Source organism: Lipotes vexillifer, unplaced genomic scaffold (genome assembly GCF_000442215.2).
Source record: "Lipotes vexillifer unplaced genomic scaffold, Lipotes_vexillifer_v1.1 scaffold773, whole genome shotgun sequence".
In the NCBI taxonomy this organism is placed as follows: domain Eukaryota; kingdom Metazoa; phylum Chordata; class Mammalia; order Artiodactyla; family Lipotidae; genus Lipotes; species Lipotes vexillifer.
In genome coordinates this window covers 592,889-615,134 of record NW_006786767.1, presented here as the reverse complement: position 1 = coordinate 615,134, position 22,246 = coordinate 592,889, and the positions used below count along the sequence as shown (strand labels likewise).

The following is a 22,246-nucleotide window of genomic DNA, read 5'->3' as shown; positions in this document are numbered from 1 at the left end:
AGCCTTGAGATACTCCAACACTTAGAGATTTTTAAAAGGTAGATTCAGCAAAAACTGAGAATTTGAGAAATGAGGAAAACCAGGAGAGTATTTGTCAAGGAAGCCAAATGAAGAAAATATTCCAAGAGTGCTGATGAGAAGCTGAGTAAGAAGACTGAAAACTGGCTACTGATTTAGCACTCAGAGGTCACTGATGATTTTGACAAAGGTGTTTCCATGGAGTGGGAGGGGTGAATGCCAAATCACAGTTGGTTCAAGAGAGAAGGGGAAGGGAAGCATCAGAGATGGCAAGTATGAACAACTCTTTTGAGCAGTTTTGCTACAAAGGGAAGAAGAAAATAGCATAGTAGTTCAAAGATGTGGGAAAACTTTTTAAGACAGGAGATTTTAGAGCATATGTGTAAGCTAATGGGAATAACTGGTAGGAAGAGAAAATTAACAACAGAGGAAAGAAATAATTGTAGGAATTACTGCAAAGCTGGAGGGTTGGCCTTGGATAGGAGTAGGGATGGTTCATTCTTAGTAACGGGAAGGAGGGCCTTATAGGCACCAATGCAGCTGGGTTAGCAGGTTGAGGGTGGCGTGATGGATATGGAAGTTCTCTTCTGATTGCTTTCACTTTCTTAGTGAAATAAGAAATAGAGCAACTAGTAGGGTGAGGGGATACTGAAGATCGAGGAGAAAAGATATGAGTATATTCAAGAAATAAACAGGTAGGACTGACAGAACTTAACTGATTAGACATAGAAAAGTGTGAGAGGAAGGAGACAAGGATAGATTTCTGGTTTAGTAACTGAGTGGATGGTGGAGGTGTCTTCCATTCAAATAGGGAAGGCTGTAGGAAAAGCAAGTCTAGGAGGAGAGAGGGAAAATTTTGTGTCTGTGGGACATCCAAGTGGACATAAGTGTTTGAAGCTCGGGAGAAAAAACTTGAACTAGAGAAGCAGATCTGGGAGTCAACAACATAAAGATAGGAAGCAGAGGGGTTTTTGTGCTTTTGCTATTTTCTCTGAGAAGTAAAGGGGTTGGTGGCTCGAGATCAGAGAAAGTTTGAAATAGATTCTGGGGAAGAATGAGAAAATTGATAAGGAAAGAGGGGGATCACCAGGTAACCTTGGGGGCCCAGGTCAAGGTGGAGCACTTATGCTGAGAGTGGTCCCGACCCGCCAAGCGAGCCCTCATCCACGCTCCTGGAGCTCCAGCCACCAGAAGACAGTGCCCTTCCTGCCAGGTCTCCACAGCAGGGCCCCACCTCATTGCCCAGCAACGTGCCCTGACCTTCAAGCCTGCCTTTTACATAACACCACTTCCTTCTTGCGTACCTGGTTAACTCCTACTCCCTCATTTTCTCTATTCAGATCAGGACAGAACTTCCCAAGAACTTTAACTGCTCCCCCCAGCCCCTGCCAACTGGGGCTGGGGGTGTCTTCTCTGTACCCAAGTACACCCTGATGTACCTTATCACAGAATGAAATATACTGTATTGTCATCAGTGATTTACTTATCTGCCTCTCCTACTGGACTGAAACAACTTGAGGGCAGTAACCTTTCACCTTTATAATGATCACTACTTAGTCGGTGCTCAATATATGTTTGTGAAATGAAGATAAGAAAAAAGAACTTAAGTCCAAACCCACACTCAGTTCTACAGGGTCATGATGTCCCCAGCCTATGTCATAGGCAGCTGCTTCTGGCCATAGAAATCAAGCCACAAAATAGGATATATCATTCTGGTCTCAACATTACATGCCTTTTCCTTTCAAGAAGACACCCTAATATACCTACAGGAGGGAAATACCCTTTCCTTATGTTAAAGTACCTTAACCCTTGTTCCTGCCTTTCCCAAACACAACAGCTGGAGGCATTGTATAAAGGCATTTTATTCAAAAAATCGACACATCCTACTTGTACAAATCACTCACTCTCCATTTCCAAGTCCCATCACTTGGGCTTCAGAGCAGAGTGTGTGGTATTTTTCTGGGCTCAAGGTATAAACTGACATGGTGTTCAAGAACTTGTCCAGTGGACAGAGCCGGTCAGGGCAACCTTTCGGCACCTGCTCCTGTGGAAGAGACTGAACTCAGCAGGGGGACTGAGGACCCTGTCTGGCTGTTTTCAGCTGTGCCCGGGGTTCTGAAAGGCTTTGACCCAATGGTGTGTGTATACACACATATAACAGCCAGGAAGGTCCCATTAACTGGTCAACTTCCAGATTAAGAGCACTATGCCCTGCTTCTGAAAGTCCCTCAAGAACTATTGGTTGAATTGACTGGGAAAACACACTCATGTTTACTCCTGAGCTGGGAAGGCTAAAGGTCTAAGCCGTGGGGAGCGCTCTAGCCCCCACCCTGGACAGCAACCTGCTGAAGCAGCCAAGGCACCAAGAGTACTGACAGTAAACATCACCTCCCAAAGACATCATCATTAATTTTCAAAACAGGCCTCACAGTCAGGGTGTTACATCCTGGCAGAGACACTCAGGAGAAGAGAAGGGTGGTCCTATTCTTAGAAGATAAGGGATGAGGCCCAAGTCCCAGCCTGCCACTAAATGCCCAGTTCTGCCTTAACCCTGGGCCACAGCCTTGAGAGGATTCAGAGAGCTCAGGTGCCAGTGGAGACTCCCTGGGCCTGAGGAGGGAGACTTGGTGCTAAACCAGGTGGGTGGGGTCGCCCAGCCACCTGTCAACCCCACCCCAGAGCTCTTACCTCCCCACGGTAATAGAGCTGCACAAACCACTCCTTGGACTCCCGGTGCTGGTAGAGTTCCATGGTCAGGTCCACAGCAAACGGGGGCCATTTGTGGTCAAAAATCCCCAGGGCCATTAAGAGAGGCATGAGGGTCACATCATGAGCTGCATAGAGGTACAGCTTTCTGCAAGAAGAAAACAGTTCTTCACAATTAATTCTTTACCTTAGGACTCTGGAGGCCAGGACACTGCTGCCTTCGCGAGTGAGGAAACCGGTGACATCTACAAATCGGTCGAGCCTACTAAAAAACTCCTTTGAAGTAGATCGTGGGTAGAACCCTCATCTGCACGCCCCTTGTTTTCATGAGGCGGGACCCCCACTGGAGTAGCTCTCCTGGCCTCCTCCTGCCCAACCAACCACCTACTCCTCCCCCGGTGAGTTTTGAAGAAGAAACTGGGCATGTGTGGCACAGCTCTACCTCTCTCCTCTCTTTGGGACCTGCCTGCCTACAGCAAATGTTCTTCCTACTCTCAGCTGTGTGATGAGTTCAGCAGAGCAAGCTCTCCTTGTTGGGGAAGCTTGCAGTTTGGGGGAATTAAGTCCATTTCATTAATATGCCTGTTTGGCCCTCAATACATTCTCTAAATGGGCTTTAATCAGTAATAAAGTTGCCTTTTAATCTATATCTGCCCGACCCCTGTATTTGTCTCTTGGGAAACACTGAGGATTTTATTTGTTGACCCCCAACCTAGAAGGCTAGCATTGGACCCTACAGTACTCTACAGACACAAGGCCGAGGCGGGGCAAGGTGGCAAAGGCCAGTAAGAAATATGTTGTCATTGCAGGTCTGTGAAGGACAGGGAAGGTCATTCACATGATTTGCTATTATAAATCTAGGCCCAAAGTTCCTGAATGTTCATATTTCAACTCACTGTCCCCTACCTTTCCCACACTCATCGCGCATTTCTAACTACGTACAGTTCTTTCTCTCAAGACGTCAGAGTCTACAACAGTCCTTCTCCAATATTAGGGCGCTTACAAAACACCTGGGTGTCTTGTTAAAATGCAGATTCTGATTCAGTGGGTCAGGCTGGGGCCAGAAAATCTAACAACCCCAGGTGACAGTGAAGCTGTTTATCTGCAGACCACACTTTGCTTAGCAAGTGCCCAGGACACATAACATTCCAAAGCCGTGGTCCCTAACCTGGGGTTCCAGGCACTCCAAAAGTGGCAGTGAAGGTTCACAAGCCACTTCCAACATTTTAAAATCCCCAGTAGAAATCCTACCTTCCTGTATACTCAGTGAAGGTGTTCAAACAATCTATTAAGCAATTATCAGTGTTTGGGGCTATTATAATACCAAATCAGTGTGATGTCCTAATTAGCTACTCCATTGGACACATGTTCAATTAGTTAAAAAAAAAAAAAAAAAAGGAAAAATAAATTTAGGGTTCTTTTTTACTAAAATAAAATTTCTGAACATGGTAGGACAGGTGTGGCAGGAAGAAAGGTAGAAATGTTGTGAATGTCTCTGGGACACGTGGCCTCTTAAACATCTACTTTCAGTCACTGACAGCCTCGTTCTTGCCCTCCTAGAACCTGGGTTCTCTCCCTGCAGCCAGACACCACCCCACCCCCCACACCCCACACCCCACTGCCCTCAGTCACACCAAGCTGAGCTGCTGGGCCAGGTACCTGGTCTTGCCGGGCGGAGTGGCAGGGTCCACGACTTTCAGCAGGTTGCTCTCCAGAATGTGGAGGAATTGGCCCACTGCCATCTGAAGGCTTTCCCTATGGCGAGTAAACAATATTTAAGTACCCAGTGGGCACCTGGCACACAAGGGATGCCGGCTAGTTCTGCCCCCTTGAACCTCATGAGCCCAATGAGACAGAGTTGAGAAAAGACAAGGGATGCATGAGGGACAGTGACAGGCGGTAAGGAGAAAAACAGCGCTGCCACAAGTCTGAGGGCTCTCTGTGCGCAAAGACTGCCAACAATAACAGCAGCAGGATATAGACCTGGTAAGAACACAGCTGAGACAGGATAAGTCATGGAGAACTAGGCCTTCACGGTTAAAAGAACAAAACTGGGAAGGACACGGTGTAATGAATTCCAGGAATTCCAGAAGGCCCTTAGAAAAGCCATCCAAAGGAACTGCCTAAACTACACTTCCTACGCTTCTTTGGAATTTAGACCATAAGGACTTTTCTTATTTATTTAACAAGAAGTTCAACACTAGTGCTCCCAGGCTTGGCGCTGTGGCTCCACCACTTTCATTCTCAGGACTGTCAACCTCATGATCACAAGGTGGTACCTCTACTCAAAGCACGTCTTCTCACAGTAGCAAACAAAGCTGAAAGATGGGGGCCAGTAAGTAGCAAAAAGGCTTGGTTTGGGTGCCTCACACTTTTTATCAAAGAGGAAAAAAAAAAACCTCTCACAGAATTCCCAGAACCCTATCACTGACAAAACGAAACGGGGTTGCCATGATTGGCTTAGACCAATCTTTATTCATGGTGACTGGGTAAGTGGCCACCTTTATAAATCAAGGAAAGTTGAAGCAATAGCTGAGGAGTGTGCAAATACGCTCTCCAGAAGAATGTGTGCAGGCCAAGCCAAGTTGGATGGCACTGTGAAGTTGTAACCATTTGTCCTTGAAGAAACTTCAGTTTTATGAAACCAGGGCTAACGGAAAGGAGAATGGATCAGGTCTTGTTTGAAACGCTTTACACCAGGAGAAAGCAAACTATGGCCATGGGCCAAATCCAACCCACCTGTCTGTTTTTGTAAATAGAGTTTTATTGGAACACAGTTGTGCCCATTTGTTTGCGTATGATCTATGGCTGCTTTCACGCTACACGGGCTGAGATGAGCGGATGCAACGGACAATACACGGGCCGCAAAGCCTAATATATTTACTAAATATGTGTGTACGTGTTGGTGGAGGGGAAGGCAGTGAGTGACAACTGAGGTCCAGTGGGGCCACTTCAGGAAAAGATGACGGAAGGAGACAAGTCACAGGGAGTGGCAGCAAGCTGAGTGGCGCGACTGGAGCCTTCCAGATGCCCGAGGCAAGTGCAAAGTGGACACGCTGACTCTGCGTGGGAGAAAAGCAGGCAGAGGCTCCTATGCTTATGCAAGACCAAGCAAATTCTTGAAATGTTAGCTGCTTTTTCCTCCCACTCATCTTCCCCAGGACTGTTCCTCTACTTCCCATCTCCCCTCTCTACCAAGTCACCTATTCTGACGACAAGCTGAATGCTTTGAACCAATCATAGAAAGGTATATTTTGAAATTTGGTAAGAGAGGCACTCTCCATTCTGGTAGTCAGGAAATAGGTCTTCTAAAAACAGAGCCCTAAGTACCAGTAAAACAGAGAAAACACAGGACTGGCGGTCAGAAGATCTAGGTTCAAGTCCCGCCTCTGCCACTTGCTAGCTGAGCCTGGGCAAGGTAGCCCACATCTCTCACGTCCAGTTTCTCCATCTCTAAAGTGAGGACTTGGACTTGTCAGGGATAATGACACCTACCTCACAGCGAGAACAAGAAGGTGCTTTGTAAATTGTAATGTGATGAATAAAGTAGCAATAATGATTCTTCCTTCAGCATCCCCCACCACCCAAATCTTTTGAAACTTAAAGCAAAGGAAAAAGTCAGTGATTAAGAGAAACCCAGTCGAGTGGTGGCTCCCGGGTCTGTGTAACAGTGAGTGGAAGCACTGGGTCACTAGTCCCAGCTCTGGAAATGTAAGGACCTAGGGCCGAGTCCATTGAGAAGGCCAGCAGAATGGGGTGATCTCGGCCTCTGCACACAGAGACGCCAGCTAACAAGTGTGAGCAGGCCTGATGAGCCCCCTTCCCCACACACTGGGAGACCTGACCAAGCATGACTTTATGCCAGCAGCTGAAGAGGCTCCTTACCTGTCTTCCCTTTGCAGGATGTACAAGGCTGTGTCCACCGCTCTCTGCTCAATCATCCATGCAAACCTCTTCAGCATGGGGCAGCTCAGGAGGCTGTGCACCTGAAAGGTCCAAGGGTACAGTTTTTGAAAGAAATGCTTCTCATCCACTGAGCCTGGCAGCCAATCAGCTTCCATGGAGCCCTAGGGGCCTGTCTTCTCCTGGGGAGAGCCTTAACAGCTCAAATATCTATGTCCCCAAGGCCTGTCGGAAGCTACTCCTCGAGATCTAAAGGCCCAGGCAAAAAAATTGTTTTTCCTCTTTCTGATACTCCTCATCTACCCCAAAGTACAAAAACATTTGTATTTTCTTAAGCTAAAAAAAAAAAAAAAAAATTGAATAGAATACAAGGCAAGGAATTCATAAATTTCTACTTGGCCTTCATTTTCCCCAAGATGATTTCTAAAAAATATGCCATATAAATGTTGTATATGCAAACTCTTGTTTATTAACCATAAACCTATTTTACACATAAGCACAAGGTGCATTTCTGCTTTCAGGGCACACCGTCAACTTCACAAGAGAAGGAAGGAAGATCCAGGCTATACTGCCTTTGGGTGTCCGACTTTTTTTTTTTTGCGGTACGCGGGCCTCTCACTGTTGTGGCCTCTCCCGTTGCGGAGCACAGGCTCCAGACGCGCAGGCTCAGCGGCCATGGCTCATGGGCCCAGCCGCTCAGCGGCATGTGGGATCTTCCCGGACCGGGGCACGAACCCGCGTCCCCTGCATCGGCAGGCGGACTCTCAACCACTGCGCCACCAGGGAAGCCAGGTGTCCGACTTTTGAATCTAGGACAGCATTTCCTATTGTGCGGTCTTCAGTATTTATTAGATAAAAAAGATTCTATGGCTAAACAAGTTTGAGAAAAACAAACTTAAGGATTAACCAACTTTCTTTACTACAGGCTTCTCAGATTCTTTAATATGCTGACGTGTGTATAGACTCTCCAACAACAAAGAGGGATTCCAAAATTTTTAGACCATAATCTCTCCCTACCATCACCCACCCCACCCCTGCCTGCCCACGTAATACACACTCACATCATGAGCATTCTGGCGAATGTGCTTTAAGAAACTCTGGTTGAGACTTAGATGTCTGGGCTCCTAACCCAGTAAGGGGTCTTCCTTGATTGTTCCCTATCCCTCAGTTCCCACATCCATTCTGTCTGCAAGTCCTATAACAGCTGCCTCCAAGCCAGGAGGTCTCCACCCAGTTCTAACTCAGGAGGCAGCCCACCAAGCCTCCCCCAGGGTCCCCCACCCCCAGGGCCTGAGGAGGACAGCCAGCCCACCTGCTCAGCAGCCATGTTGTCAAGGAGGATGAGGAAGTCCACTCCATCGCTACTGGCAATGCCCATCCCTTCCTTCACCTTCTTCAAATCCTCTGAGATCCCTGGCTGCAAAGAAGCAGCCTGCCTCCGGCCTCTGCCAAAAAATAAAAAGTTATTCCTTATATTTCATCATACTATATAGTGATTAACAGTTGACAAAGTGTATCTCATTCTTCATTTGGGATCTCATTTAACCTTCAACGACGACTCACTGGGGTTAGCTAGTATTATTGCCATGGTATAGATGAATAAACTAAGACTCTATGAGGTCAAATGACTTGTAAAAGGAAGTTAGTATGTACCAGGACGAGAATAATAACCTGGATTTTCCAAATCCCACTCTAGCATTATCAAAAACAATGCAAGCATGGCCAGGTCTGCTTGAAAACAGCATTCTCCTTCTTCTGGGGGAACACATACTACATAGTTTTCGTGCAGACCAGAAATACCTGAAAACTGCAAAGTGCCATCAGCCCAAACCAATCTATCCTACACGGCAGAACGTTGGTAAGAAAAGGGGAAGCTGTGTCTTCTTCTGCTTGTCCATCTGGATTTGCAGTTTGATGACTGACTGACTCATCTTTATTTAATCATCTTTTCTGTAAGGTTCTTCATCTGCTCCATCTGAGAGCATTGAAGGATTGAAGAGAGGATAATGCTTGGTAAATGGCAAAGCCCCACTCATGGCTGTATACACCATCTTTCCAGCCCAGCGTGTGGCTCTCCCCAGGCATCCTGTACCTTCACTATTAGCCTGTCACTGTGAGTAAGAGCTGCCTCACTTCCTGGACAGTTGATGGCAGACCTGAGCTTAATGCAATCTCTTTCATTCCTTATCCACCAGCACGGCCAGCCTGGGCAGGACCTCAGTTCAGGGAGTGCCTGCCAGCTAAGGTGGTAAAACGCTGCCTGTTCACCCCTGGTGAGCGAGACTCAGGGGCAGTTACCTGGTTCTTTCCCGGAGCCTCTGGCAGTTTTGGTAGTTGGGGTACAAGACTTCAGAGCTTGCGTCATCAGTGTGGATGATGGCGGGTCCTGGAAGGAATGTGGGAAGCACAGGTGGGAAGAGGCTTCAGCTTGTTCTTCCCAGCAGCTCCACCCACTTCTTCTCTCTGTCTATACAGACGGAGCTGCTCCCAGAGGCAGATCATCCCCTTAAGGACAGTGAATGCCTTCAACATGCCCTGGCCTTGCCAACAGGAGCTCTGCTGTGGTCTGAGCAATGGACAAAGCAGTAGCAGCCTTGTTTTGTCCAGCACAACCTCTCCTGCTGGGCCACCTATAGCCGAGAGCAGGTACAGGTGCCGATCAGACTGGCACGTCCACGACCCAAGTCCAAAAAACGTTGCCTCGAGGTACCACCAGTACCTGGGGATTCTAATAAAGAATGCGTCCTCCCTCACTTTATCAGAACTAGGTGACATTCTTGCTTCCCAAAGTCCGATCCTATAGGCCAATATGGTGATTGACATGACAATCTGAGAAAGGTGGCCACAGGGTCACAAATTCTCTCAGACCCCATGGCCTCCCCCAAAAGAAAACCCAGGCTTCCAGATGAACTACCAGGAACCAAAGACTAGACTACAAACAGTGTTTCTTACAGACCTCGCAGCAGCTTGCTCCTGCTCAGAGCTCACAAGTACCCTTGTCCCGTCCAACAATGCCCAAGAAAAGTGCTCTAACCCCTTCCCATGCTTTGCTCTGTGCCAGAGATGGCAATGGCCTTGGTAGCGCCCTGTTCTACCCAGCTCAAGCCTCACCTTCTCTGATGGCAGAGAAGCTTTTTGGAATTCACTGAGGTCAATCCATAGAGTGATTAGGTGAATCTAAACCCCAAAGAGCTATTATTTCCAAACAAATTACTGATAGCCAAAACCTCAGTATTTAACACTTGCCTATGGTGACTTGAGTAGAATACCAGTATTCAGACACACTTTGTTGGTCTGGACAGAAAAAGGAAATCAGACTGAAAGTCATGAGTTTAGGCCTGAATCTATAACTAACCAGTAGGATGGCCCTGGGAAGTCACTTCCCTTCTCTGGAGCTCATGTGTAAATTGAAGGAATGAGACTAGTATCAGCAATTTTCAATTGTTTCTAAAGCAGTGGAAGATTTTTTCTCCCACTATTAGGTAAGGTAATAAAAGAAAAGGTGCTGATGGCTTCGAGGTAGGGGTCCAAAGTATAGTCTACCTGCATGCCCCAACCCCCTCCTTTTCTGTAGTTTCTGACCTATCTGAAGAATCATGGGGTTCCGCAGGAAATGTTGTAAAAAAGAATAGACCAAATGATCAGAGGCCCTCTCCAGATATACATGTTTTCTGAGAAGCAGGAGAGCACAAGAGTGAAGAGTATGGATTGTGAAACCAGACTGCCAGAGTTTAAATCCCAGCTCCTCCATTTACCAGCTTTGTGTTCCTCAGATAGTCATTTAGCCTCTCTGTGCCTTAGTTCTCTTATCTGTAAAAAGGGGATAATGTTACCTACCTCACAGGGTTATCACAAGAATTAAACAAGTTAATATCTGCAAAGCTCTTAGAACAATATTTGATGTATAGTGAGTCCTTTAAATGTGAGAATAATAGTAACTATGATTTAAACCTCTAATTAACACATGATAATTCCTACCTGGTACCTGACATTACTGTCTGGATAATGGACCTACAGTTTATGATAAATAAGGCACATTTGAGTTGGCACTCAGATATGCATTGAATGAATGAAAGACCAAACGGTGCAGACCAACACCTTCCAGCTTCCCCGCACCAGCCTGATTCTCTGTAGTTTACACAAAACCTTCTGGGCCTTCTCTAGGATTTTACTCTTGAAACAATATCCCAAAGTTGCACCACTTCCACCAATGGTAGCACCTTGTGGGGTTCTTAGGTCTATTCAAATCCCTTGATACTGGCCAACGCATGGAATTAGCTGTGATAGGAGACAAACTGGACTGTGAGGATGTCTGGGTCCAGTGCAGGGAGCGGCTACCCAGGCAGCCACACCAGAGGCTGGTGATGATACCACTTCCTTCCTTGCACCAAGAAACACCTTTCCTACCTCAGTTACACTTTAGGTGGTTCTGCCTTTTAGAAGCTGAGCAAGTGAACAGCTTTCAGAAGGCCAGGCACTATGGATTATTCCTAAACTCAGGGGCTCCCAAGAGGTAAGGAGCAGCCCATCCTGTTTGCTTTATGTTACTTAGGCTCGCTGTTTGTGTTCAGCCAACTGCAGCCAGAATCAGCAGCAGTACCCAAGCCAGCTGGGGGCAAGGCCAGCCTCCTTTGGCCTGGAGGTTCTGTATTTTACAAATTTTTAAAAAGCCTGATGGAAGTTTTATCTCTATTTGAGATACTGCTACAGAAGCTAAAGAAAATAACAAAAACCTCTGCCTTATGGCATCGTTTTAGTATTTTAATATTGGTGAGGTCATGATGATCTGAAACTCAGACCAGCAGTTAAATGTAAATTTCAATCAATTATAAATGACAAGATATGGCTTCATTTGATAGTCAAAGGCCCTCAACACATGAGATCCATAAAGGAAAATACTAAATGTAGTTCTTGGTGGTGAAAAGGTTGAGAATCACTAGCTGTGCTCATTCACTGGCTGAATAGGTCAAAACCCAAACTCGACAGATTTTCTTAACTAGGAAAGGCGGTACGGAATACTGTTAATACCATCTGGGTCATGCTGTGGATTATCACCAAGACCAGGGCAGTAGCAGCAGACCCAGGTCCCAGCAAAGTGTCCCTCCTGCCCTCCTTCCTCTTCAGCAGCATCTCTACTAAACAAAAAGGCCCCAGTACTGTTCACAAGACCTGGCTGGGGCTGCCTCATGCAGCTTGTGTAGACGCTTGAGAGAAGAAGTCAGGAGTCAGAGGTGCATCAGAGCAGCTGACGCATTGCTGCAGGTGTGCAGGTCAGGCTGGCAAGGGCAGCAGCAGGCCAGACAGGGAGGGGCCTGCTAGAGGAGTAGGTACACCATGGAAGCTACCTGAGCAGGAGGAGAGAGACCAAGGGGACAGATACCAAGAAAGAGAGAGTGGGGCTTTGGAAGTGAGAAGAAAAGGCTCCTCAGGGACAGGGGCTGACTCGTAGAGCCCAAACTCAAACCTTCTTTCTGACATTGGAAAAGCCCAGCCAACAAACAGCGGGTAGACTCCAGATTCCGATATATGTTAGTGGAACGAATGCTGGGGAAGAAAACAAAAAGGTAGATTAACTCATAAAAGGAAGATTCATATGTACACTCCACCTTATTCCACAGAGCAGCTGGGAGGCTTTCAAGACTACATAAGGGGAGCTATAGGGCAGGGAAGTAACCTTTATCTCTCTGTGGGATGGCTGCCCAAGGGACCTGAAGGCCAATGAATGTGACCTCCGGTGACCACTTGTTCACTGAATCCTACTGTACTAGGGTAACTGCTCCCAGACTACCTTGGAGGTTCTAACAGGGGAGAGCAGCTTCTCATATACCCTTGACCGGAGAATGGTCCTCCTCTATCGGGGAAGGTCGTCCTCTTCGACCGAACATGCAGCTTCGGGAGGGACACACATGGAGAGGTGGGAGAGGAAGGGAACACCCGCCTAGCCAGCCAGATCAGCAGAATCAAACCCTGGCGATCAGTGGGATGACAGTTGTCACAGCCAGGTCGCCCTCACATCCCCCCAGACTACCTTGGATGAGAGTGGGAACCACCTGGGGCATCAGGGCAGGTTTTCTCATGCTCAGGGCCTTACATTGGGTGCAACATCCCTTTTTCAAGTGACTCACAAGACCTCCAGTGGGTTGAAGGTTGGCGAAAGGAAGGGGATGTCCTCCACGTAGCTCTTCCTCAGCCTCTCTCCCAGGGCAAACATCTGCTGCATGCCCACCTTGGTCAGCTGTCCAGCAAACATGCCCCCCTGAGGTGGGGGAGGAAGGAGAGAAGAATGAAAACATCTGGTGGCCTGCTAACCTCAGGCCAGAGCAAACCATCACGGCTCTGCAGGGGGCTTCCCAGAGCAGGGAAGCATCGCTCACCTTCAGCGTGGTCTCGTGGTACTGAGAGTCGAAAGGAGAATGTGGTTTCGGGCCACCAGCTAGATTGGTGACTGTGTAATCAAACCGAGTTTGGGGTGGGACCTCTAGTAGCTGGGGTTTCCACTCTACCTGTTGTGACCACAAAAAACAACACATTGTTTAAAAAGGTTCTTGAAACTTAGAGCATTAATATCCAGCAGCACATAGCTAGAATCACACTGACGCTAGACAAGCAACCTTCCTATGCGAAGCAAGGAAAGAAACTTTAACTCCAGCTCCAATTAAGGGAAGACTGCGATTTATTATTCCAGGTGTCCTCAGCCCAAGTCCTGTTATTGCTACACTAGCACTCACTGTTAAGGTGTTGCTCTGGCACTAAGCCCAGACTGAAGTAAAGGGGAGAAGCAGCCAGGGTGCTGTGGTGAATGAATGAATGAACTAATGACGGAATAAGTGAATGAATATGATATAATCTCAGGGACCGTATACTTAAGAATTTTTAAGAAATCAACCTGCAGGCTTTTATGGCCCCTCCTTAAGGACTCTTGTAACTACTACGTATTTCCCTTCCTCTCATCCAACTTCTCAAATAAGTAGCTGCCCCCTAAGAAACCTTCACTTCTTTACCATCTTCCTTTATTCCTTGCAATCTGGCTCCTGCCCCAACTGTACTGATTTTCGAAACATAACAAGTAGTCATAGGCCTCACAGCTCCAACTGCCAACCGCCCATAAAATTCTTACACGCAGTGAGTCCGATGTGATGACTTCAATTTTAAAAACAAAAGTCTTTTCTTCTAATCCCATATACCAGCCCCTCTTCCCAACTGACTATGATTCTCAAGGCTATCCTAATCCTCCTAGTTGCCAAGACTCAAACCTCTGACTCGCCCCACTGCTCCCCCATCCCCACCCCAAACCCCATGGATCACTGGCTAGAAAAAATGTTACTCCCACTGGTCCTTCTTTTATCTTATTATTAGAGTATAAAACCTTATTACCTCAGGCAAAGTCCTGTGACAGGCTCTCTCCCTCCCACCCCCCAAACCATATATACATAACCACCTGATTAATCTTGCTAGGCCACTCTCATCATATCAATAGCTTTTTCCTAATGTCCCAAGAGAGAAGCATCTGCCTTTCAGGACTTTTGGCCCAGCCTCTGTCCCCAGCTGTATTGCCACTACGCCTCTCTCTTCCCCTACCCAGGCCAGACCATACCCACTGCTTCCTCTATATCTTCTTTCAGGTTGCTTCCCTTGCTCGGAGGGACTCCTGTCCGTCTCTGTCCATCCAGCTTCTCTCCAAGGTTCAATGACAGCTCAAGCCTTACCTCCCCAGCTGTGACTGCTCCAGCTTTCAGTGGTTGTCTTCTTATCTGAATTCCTACAGCACTTACAATATATAACTAAATTTCTTACTGCTTCATTTTGTTTTAAAACTAACTTTTGAAAACCTACGATGTCATACAGCATTGTATTTATCTTGGTGCCTCCCAGAAATATCCCAGGAGACGGCTACTGGGAGTCCCAGGTCCATTCTTCCAAAAGGCATTGTCTCAGCCTCACCTGCACCCGGTCTCCAAACACCTGAGTTTCTTCCCCTGCTGGTGCTATAGCAACTGATATCAGAAGATTGGGTGTTCAGAGCCGAGACCTTCTTCCTACAATCTTTTAATCACTGCTCCTCCTTTCAAAGTTCTAATACTATAGCTTCCCTTCATAAAACCCTTCAAAGGCTCATGGCTGCATGACGGCCCCTGCCTCTCTCTCTTCACCAATTCTTCCCTGCCCTACACACTTCTCTAGCCACACAACTCTGTTTCCTAGAACACCATCCCCACACCTCCTGCCCTTTCAACCTCATGTTCCTTCTACCTGGAATTTTCTTTTCCCTTTCATCTGGAAAGACTTCTGTTTATTCCACAAAACCGCTTAAATATTCCCAGAAGCTGTGACCTTGGCCCTGTGCTCTCACAGCAGCCTCAGTGGATCTTTTTGGTAGCCTTTGCCAAACTGTATTAGACAAGTCCCTTTACTAGTCTGTCCTGCTCAGTAGACTTAGCTCCTGAGAGCAGAGCCTGTGTCACCTATTGACCTCTGCATTTTGGATGTCCAACAAAGGGCCTGGCACACAGTAGGCATAATTAACAGCTCCAACAGGGAACTCCCTGGCAGTCCAGTGGTTAGGACTCTGCACTTCCATTGCAGGAGGCACAGGTTCCATCCCCGGTTGGGGAACTATCCCACAAGCTGCACGGCCAAGGGGGGATAAAAAATAGCTTCAACGATTTGCTAGATCCTGTGGAAGATAACCAAGATTGAGATAACATGACCCTGCTTTTTTTTGGATTTTCCGGTTAGTAGAGACAGCAAGCTATGTATGTAAATGATAGCAGAACTAAACTAGAAACTATGTGCTACAAGAAACCAGAGGAAGGCCATAGTAGTTCAAAGGCAAGACAGACCTTCTCTTCTGGCTGAGGATTCAGGAAAAGTTTCATGGAAGGAATGGTATTTGAAATGAATAGGATTTAGACAAGCAGAGACCAGGACTTGAGAGTAAGAGGTAGGTAAGAAGAGAGGGTGGTATTAAGAATTCTAAGAATAGGTAGGAAGCTTGAGCAAAGCAGAGATGGGGAAGAATATATAGAGGAAAGAAGTGGCTTGGTTTGCCTGAACGTGGGAGTGGTTTTCAAACTTTTAAATTAGCAAATATCAGGTTGAGTTAGATTTGTATATTTAAAGGCAAAAACTGGAGTTCCTCTAGGTTAAGTAGGAGTGGGAACTCAGAACCCTAGCCACTCAGCATCCCCTTCGCCAGCAAGCTCCATAGAATAGTTTGAAAGCCATCAGTATAGATCACAATAGAAATGGAAAGACTCAACGCAGAAAAGCCAATTTCAAGGTGTCTGCCACAGAGCTGGTGAGAGCCTAAGGCCTCATCTAAGGCAGCAGGCATAGAAGGGGTGGATTCAAGACTTTTGAGTCAAACCTGGCAAGTGAGTAGATAAAAGCTTTATTTGGAGGCTATATTGGTAGGTAAACAAGAAAGAATAAAGAGAAAATGACTTTGATTTTGAGTCTGGGTTCCTAAGGTGGTAAAGGGCAATAGAGGAACTCCTTGACTAAAACTACAGGAATAGAAGGGGTGGATTCAAGACTTTTGAGTCAAACCTGGCAAGTGAGTAGATAAAAGCTTTATTTGGAGGCTATATTGGTAGGTAAACAAGAAAGAATAAAGAGAAAATGACTTTGATTTTGAGTCTGGGTTCCTAAGGTGGTAAAGGGCAATAGAGGAACTCCTTGACTAAAACTAAGGCCAAGACAGAAGAATAGCTGACAAACTGAGCTCATGTTTGTACAATTTAAGTTTCAGACACCTCCTTTGAGTTCCCAGCACTCCCCGCATATTCCTATAGTTGGAATCTGTTTTGTCTCTCTCCTTCATCACATTGTAAACTCTTTTCTCTTTTACAGCTGAGATTGAATTATCCATCCTTGTAAGCCCAGTGTCTAAGCACAGGTCCTGATACCAGGTCCACAGGGCCCACTCAGCCACACTACGAAACCTCCTCCTGTTAGGTGCATTCACCAACAGAGGATCTCTGGTTTTCCTAGGAGATGACTCCTGAGGTCTAGGTGATGTCAAGTCTAGAGTACACATTTTCAAATTTCCGAGGATTGAGGATACATGAGCTCCATACATGTTGTCCATCCCACATACACACTCTTATTCTTGTGCCTGCTTTTCAGCTTCGGAGTTAGTGGCAAAGACTAACTTTATAATTTTATTTATTTATACTCCATTTTCAAGAACTAACTTAAAGTAAGTGGTAGCAATACCTAAAATATAGTAAGATAAGCAATTCAAAGTAGACAAGAAAGACAAAAGCAAATGAGTATATAGGGACCAAAAATATGGATAGAGTAATAAAGTTTCTCAAAAAAATACGTGCTATGAAGATCCATATACTTACTGTAGGTGGGCCAAAAGAGTCAGCACTAAGCTTTCTGGCTTTTATGTACAAGGAGAAACTTGATCAGCTAGACAAGCTTAAAGATAAAAGCAAGGCAACTGTTCAGGAGAAGCACACCATTTCTCATGCTAACAGACAAATTCCTCCCAAGGGTCCTCATAAAGAGGATATAATGAACATCTTTTCAGTAGTCGCAGCCATGAGTTTTGTGGGATTGTTTCTCATTGTTCCCTCGACACAGAATGATAGCATCTCACCAAAGCACATTTCCGTGAAGACAGTACTACACTGGGATCGAGATGCTACGTTCAGGTAAAAGAAAAAAATCTACGTAAAAGTAAACAAGAACTTCCAGGTGTAGATTTTAGAATAAACTAATGATTTGAAACCTTGCACACTGCACAGTAGTATCACTGGGAATTTTTTTTTAAGTTACTGATGCCTGAGCCCCCTCCTGGGCTAATGGGGATGGGGCCTCAGTTTTTTAAATGCTACCCAGTCCAGATAACTCTAAGGCTTCACCAGAGGAGCGTTTACCATATCTGGATGCTCTGGGTCAATTAAATCAGAATCTCTGGGAGACAGACCTAGGCATCAGTATTTTTTAAATCTCCCCAGTTGAGTCCAAGGTCCCACCAAGGTTAAGAACCACCACTGCACAGGAATGAATGGATTGACTGGCACATCCTTTGTGTAATGCTTCATGAAAACTGCTGCTCTTAGTTGAGTTTTGAATAAGTATTAATCAACACTGATACCGACATTATCCTTCCTAGCTCATCTACACTATCAAATAAATATGGACCCAAATGTCTTCATGAACAGTGGAGCTGGAATGGGTTGGACTTTATTTTATAAAAACTGAGGAATCTTCCTGGGTTGGGGGCTATTTTGCCATCATATAGAGAGGCGCTGAGGGAAATCCAAAAGTAGGGCCAAATTTATCTTTTGAAAGCGTACCTGGATCTAATCTAACAACCAGAAGAAATGGACAATCAAGTTCCAGAGTTTTATTTCCAGAGCACAGATACAACTTTTAGGAAGATAGGTTAATTCATCAGCCATGCAAGCCATAAGAAGACAACTCAATAAAACACCTAGTTTTAAACAATGATATTTTCTGAGGATTTGTGAGATAACTGAATGGATTGACTTGTCACATAAGTTTATCTATAAACTAGTCAGAAGACTGGAAATATCTACCAAAGGCAATTTTAGTTTTAGAATTGTTGTCAGAGTCCTTTCTGACTATAATTAATAGCAGAACCACAAAGATTAGAAAATCCCAATAACAACTATTAAATTGGAGCTTGAAAAAAAAAAAACCTGAGAGAGAATATCCAGAAACAAGTTACAGGAGGCTGATGATACTTGCTCATAGCCTAAGTTGAACAAGAGTTGGTTCTACCCCTCGCTTTTATGCACAAGACTTTATACAAGATAACCAAAGACGTTCAGTGCATCTGCCTAAAGTCTAGAGAATGTGAGCAGGTGAAAGAGGTAATGTGCCTTATCTAATTGCAAAACAACACCGAGGACTCAGATTCTCTATATTTTGTGGCTACAAAGACAGAAATTGAATGAAGCCGGCAGTCTACCTGAGCTAAAACTGCCGCTTCCAGCATAAAGGCAGAAGATACCAATCGCACATCCACTGGCTCAGGAGAAAGCCCTAAAAGAATCTAAATCTTTTTCTGGGTCCTTTAGGGAGCACATATACTGTCTGTAGGAGGTCCAGGCCTAGACATTCAGACTTTTATTCACTGCCACCACTGATAACTTTGTCTTCTATTCTTGTATGTTATTTTCCATACAGCCTTTCTGTACCGAGAATAAATGGCGAAGAAAGGGGAGTACACAAGAGATGGACTATGTACAAAACTATAAGGAAAATTTAGTGACCTAATATAAAAAGGCAAAGTAAGAGACTGAAAAAAAGGTCAAAGTATCCAAAAAAAGGAAAGAAAGAAAGAGAAGGAAAGGAATGGAATTCAGGCACTAGATAGAATGTGGTATAGCCATATAGAAAGGCTAACTAGAAACCTGATAATAGAATTAAATGCCTGACAAAATTTATTCATTTCTGTGGGAAGTGCTTTAGAGGTTTGATTTCATGTGTGGCCAGCTTTAAAAACTGGGTTTTAAGTTGTACAATGTGAGTTGTACAACCTTGAGGGTTTCTTAAAAGCAGCTATCACCATGAGTATGTCTAGTATCAGATTTGGACATCCTGTTGAACCTGCTCCAACATCAACTTGGAGAACCAACAATGCAAAAGCACCCCACAGGTTAAGTTTGACACCTGGGTGCCTGGGGATTTCAGGTTTCCTATTTATCTTCACTAGGAAGACAGTTCTTTAATCACAGGCCTGCCTGCTATGAAAGGCCAGAGATCTTTACTGGCTCTCCCCAAGAATCAAATCCAGAACGGGTAAACATTTTCAAAACTGACTACTTGTACTTTAATCATAATTATCCTGATCAAAACCAGGTAGATTTTAAGACATAAGCCACAAGACTGAACAATTAAAAATTATTTTTCCTACCTCAGATTCCTTCCACAATAGGTTTAGGAACCCAAAATAAAAAAGGAGAGCTCCAAGATACAGCACTTATTACCAAAAAAATCTTCAGGATCTCAAATGGTATCCAGCAAACCCTGAGAGAAAGCTGCAGTAAAATCTGTTCCCAAAGGTATTAACCTCTGTTATCCCCTGTGATCCCAGTTAGGGTTGTTCCTGGCACAAAGGTCCCTGCAACTCTTTGACAACCGTCAAAATGGTCACACATAAATGCACTACACCCTTGTACTCAAGTTCCCACAAATATTTATTAGAAATGCAGAATCTCAGGCCCTACCCCACGTCGGCGGAATCAGAATCTGCATTTTAACAAGATCCTAGGAGATTTATACGCACCATGGGAAGCACACTACTACTTCTAGCTGTGCTTCATCACAGCCATCGGGGGGCGTAACTGGAAGTTTCCGGTCTGCCCTACAATCCGAGAGTCCGAGGGGTCTTGTGGGGTCGGGGGCGGGCACCAGGCCAGCACCTTTGCTCAAACTGTTTTCCCTTTGTCTGGACCCAGCCCGAACCCCCGCTCCGTGAGCGTAAAATTCCAAAGGTGGTGTGTGTTGGGGCGAAGAGCCCGGCCCGCCACTGGTTGGCCACACAGTCCTCGCCCCACCAGCCCCGCCGATCTCTCACCTGCTCCTCCCGCGGAAGCGCCTTGAGAGGGCTCCGCGCCCCGTGTCGAAACACGACTTGCACCATTTTCAACTCCAGCAGGCTTCGGTCGACGGAATTCTGGTCGTCAGCCCCCCGCTGCTCGGCCAGAGCCACCCGCCGCTGGTGGAGGCAGTATGCCAGCGAGGTCAGGACGCCGACAGGGGCCCACATGCGCACCCTGAAGATCCAGATCATGGGGGAAACCCCTCGGCTCCTCTCCGGGGTGAGAGTGCAGAAAGCGAATACAAGTCCTCCGCGATCGACGGGGCTCAGCAGCCGCCCCCAAGTTCCCGGGAACCGGTGGGCGAGCACATCCACCCGCCCAAGCTGCAACCGCTGCGACTCCCAGCTGTGAAGGGGACCCCGAGTGGGAGCGTGGGGGAAGAAGCGGAGGTGGGAGCAGCGATGACTCCCCAGGAGTTTTAACCAGGGTCGGGGTTGGCCTCTCCCGCCGCAGACTGGGAGGGGGAGCGGGGAGCTCAGCTCCTTATCCTTCGTCCTCTAGGGAACCTTAAACTTGGATTCCAAGTTCGGCCTCCAGCACTCTTGACGGGACAGGAACCTGCCCAGAGTTCCTGGGCGGCACTGACTCCATTAACACAGATCACTGGACTCCACTTTTTTATAAGCAAGCTCCCACCCACTTTCTCACCCACCCGGGGACCTGCCCCAAGCGGACCCGCGCAGAGGAGCACGGGAAAACGAGTCCCGCGGTGACTCCTATCCGGAGGCTCTGAGTTGAGAGAACTACAACTCCCACAAGGCTGCGCGCCGCGGGCCCTCTCCGGGAGGTATTACCCCGCCCCCGGCAGTAGGCCTAGCCCCTCAGGCCGGCAGGTTGGAAGTCTCCAGGAACTGGCGATCAGCGTGTGTAGGAGTGAGTCCGCGAGTTTGCCAAGCTGACTGGGTAGGCGACGTGAAGACAGGGGTAGATAGAATTGGGTAGTGGGGCCGATTTATTTTGAGTCTACTGAGTGTAGAAGACTTCCTTGAAGTCCTGGAAGTTGGGGTTCCTGAATTAAGAGCCAAGTACCGTTTGCGAAGGGCGGCACTAGGCATTTTATATTTAATTTTCATTTGCTGTCTCCCTTCTATGTTTAAAGAGGCTTAAATCGTTGCAAACGTATAGAACTTCAAGCTCATTGATGTGTTTATTTACATCCAGAATATTTCCTGTGGAAAAATCCAGGCTCTGCGTGCAGATGTCCCAGTGACTAAGCACCTTAGCTAAGCCTCAACCACCTGCTGGTCTGGTTTCTCATGAATATACAGCGGCCCCAAACCACTATTCCAGATCTTTGCAACAGGGCACAATGAAACCATCTGTGTCTATCTCAAGGCAAAGGTCAAGTTGTGAGGAGAGTCTGAATATGTTACATTAAAAAAAAACAAATTCAACAGTCAGTTTGAAGATATAATTGGCTTTATTCAACTATTCATGAATTGGGCAGCATCCCATCTAGCAACTAGAAGAATGCTGGGAGTGGTTGTACAAAATGGAAGGCTTTTAATAGTCAGGAGGGTGGGGCAAGAAGGTACTAAAAAAAGAAAAGATGGGTTCCCCTTCTGGGAAGGGGAAGGGCCCCCCCCCCACCGCAAGGGTTTTATAATGCAGATTGCCTCTTCTGGGGGTGGGAATGGGGGTTGTTGGAGAGGGACCACGTGACAGGTTACCTTACTGGTGCTTAACCAGAAAATTCCATACTGGTCCCTTAACATTACATTTATGGGGGAGGCAGAAACTGCAATTAGACATGGGTACTAAACCTAGATAATAAATCTAGGTTTGGTATCATGGGCTTTAGCACTAGTGATGCCACTTTGGGCCTGTGGTTTTCTTTTTAACACCATCCAACCAATTCTTTTATCATTCTAAATTCTATCGTTGAATCAAACTGGGCGAGATGTGAGGGCAACATACTTACGGAGTATGGCTCCTGACCTGAGTCTAAACTAGTTCACTAAGCTAGAAAATTCTGAATGTCCTACTGTCGGGAAGGGTCAGTTTAGAACACTGCACATTGTCACAGTTTTACC

General features: G+C 46.2%; 1 protein-coding gene across 1 annotated transcript; it reads right to left on the bottom strand.

Moving 5' to 3' along the window:
* Positions 1 to 1,860: 1,860 nt before the first annotated feature.
* Positions 1,861 to 20,853, bottom strand: ACP6 (acid phosphatase 6, lysophosphatidic). The gene is made up of 10 exons (XM_007459373.1): positions 20,189 to 20,853; positions 13,002 to 13,130; positions 12,753 to 12,883; positions 12,092 to 12,171; positions 8,926 to 9,013; positions 7,940 to 8,072; positions 6,610 to 6,710; positions 4,384 to 4,479; positions 2,707 to 2,872; positions 1,861 to 2,062 (listed from the first exon to the last, which is right to left on the bottom strand). Exons 1-10 carry the CDS (start codon positions 20,402 to 20,404, stop codon positions 1,919 to 1,921), a joined length of 1,284 nt encoding a protein of 427 aa, XP_007459435.1. The 5' UTR covers positions 20,405 to 20,853; the 3' UTR covers positions 1,861 to 1,918.
* Positions 20,854 to 22,246: the final 1,393 nt, after the last annotated feature.

Bases quoted from the DNA above. Each gene is read 5' to 3' on its own strand.
- ACP6 (XM_007459373.1), bottom strand. From the start codon at position 20,404: ATGATCTGGATCTTCAGGGTGCGCATGTGGGCCCCTGTCGGCGTCCTG. The intron at 13,131-20,188 runs GTGAGAGATCGG...TGGTCACAACAG, and splicing joins CGCTTCCGCGGGAGGAGCAG to GTAGAGTGGAAACCCCAGCT. The intron at 9,014-12,091 runs GTTTGAGTTTGG...CATTCCTTCCAG, and splicing joins TTTCCAATGTCAGAAAGAAG to GACCCGCCATCATCCACACT.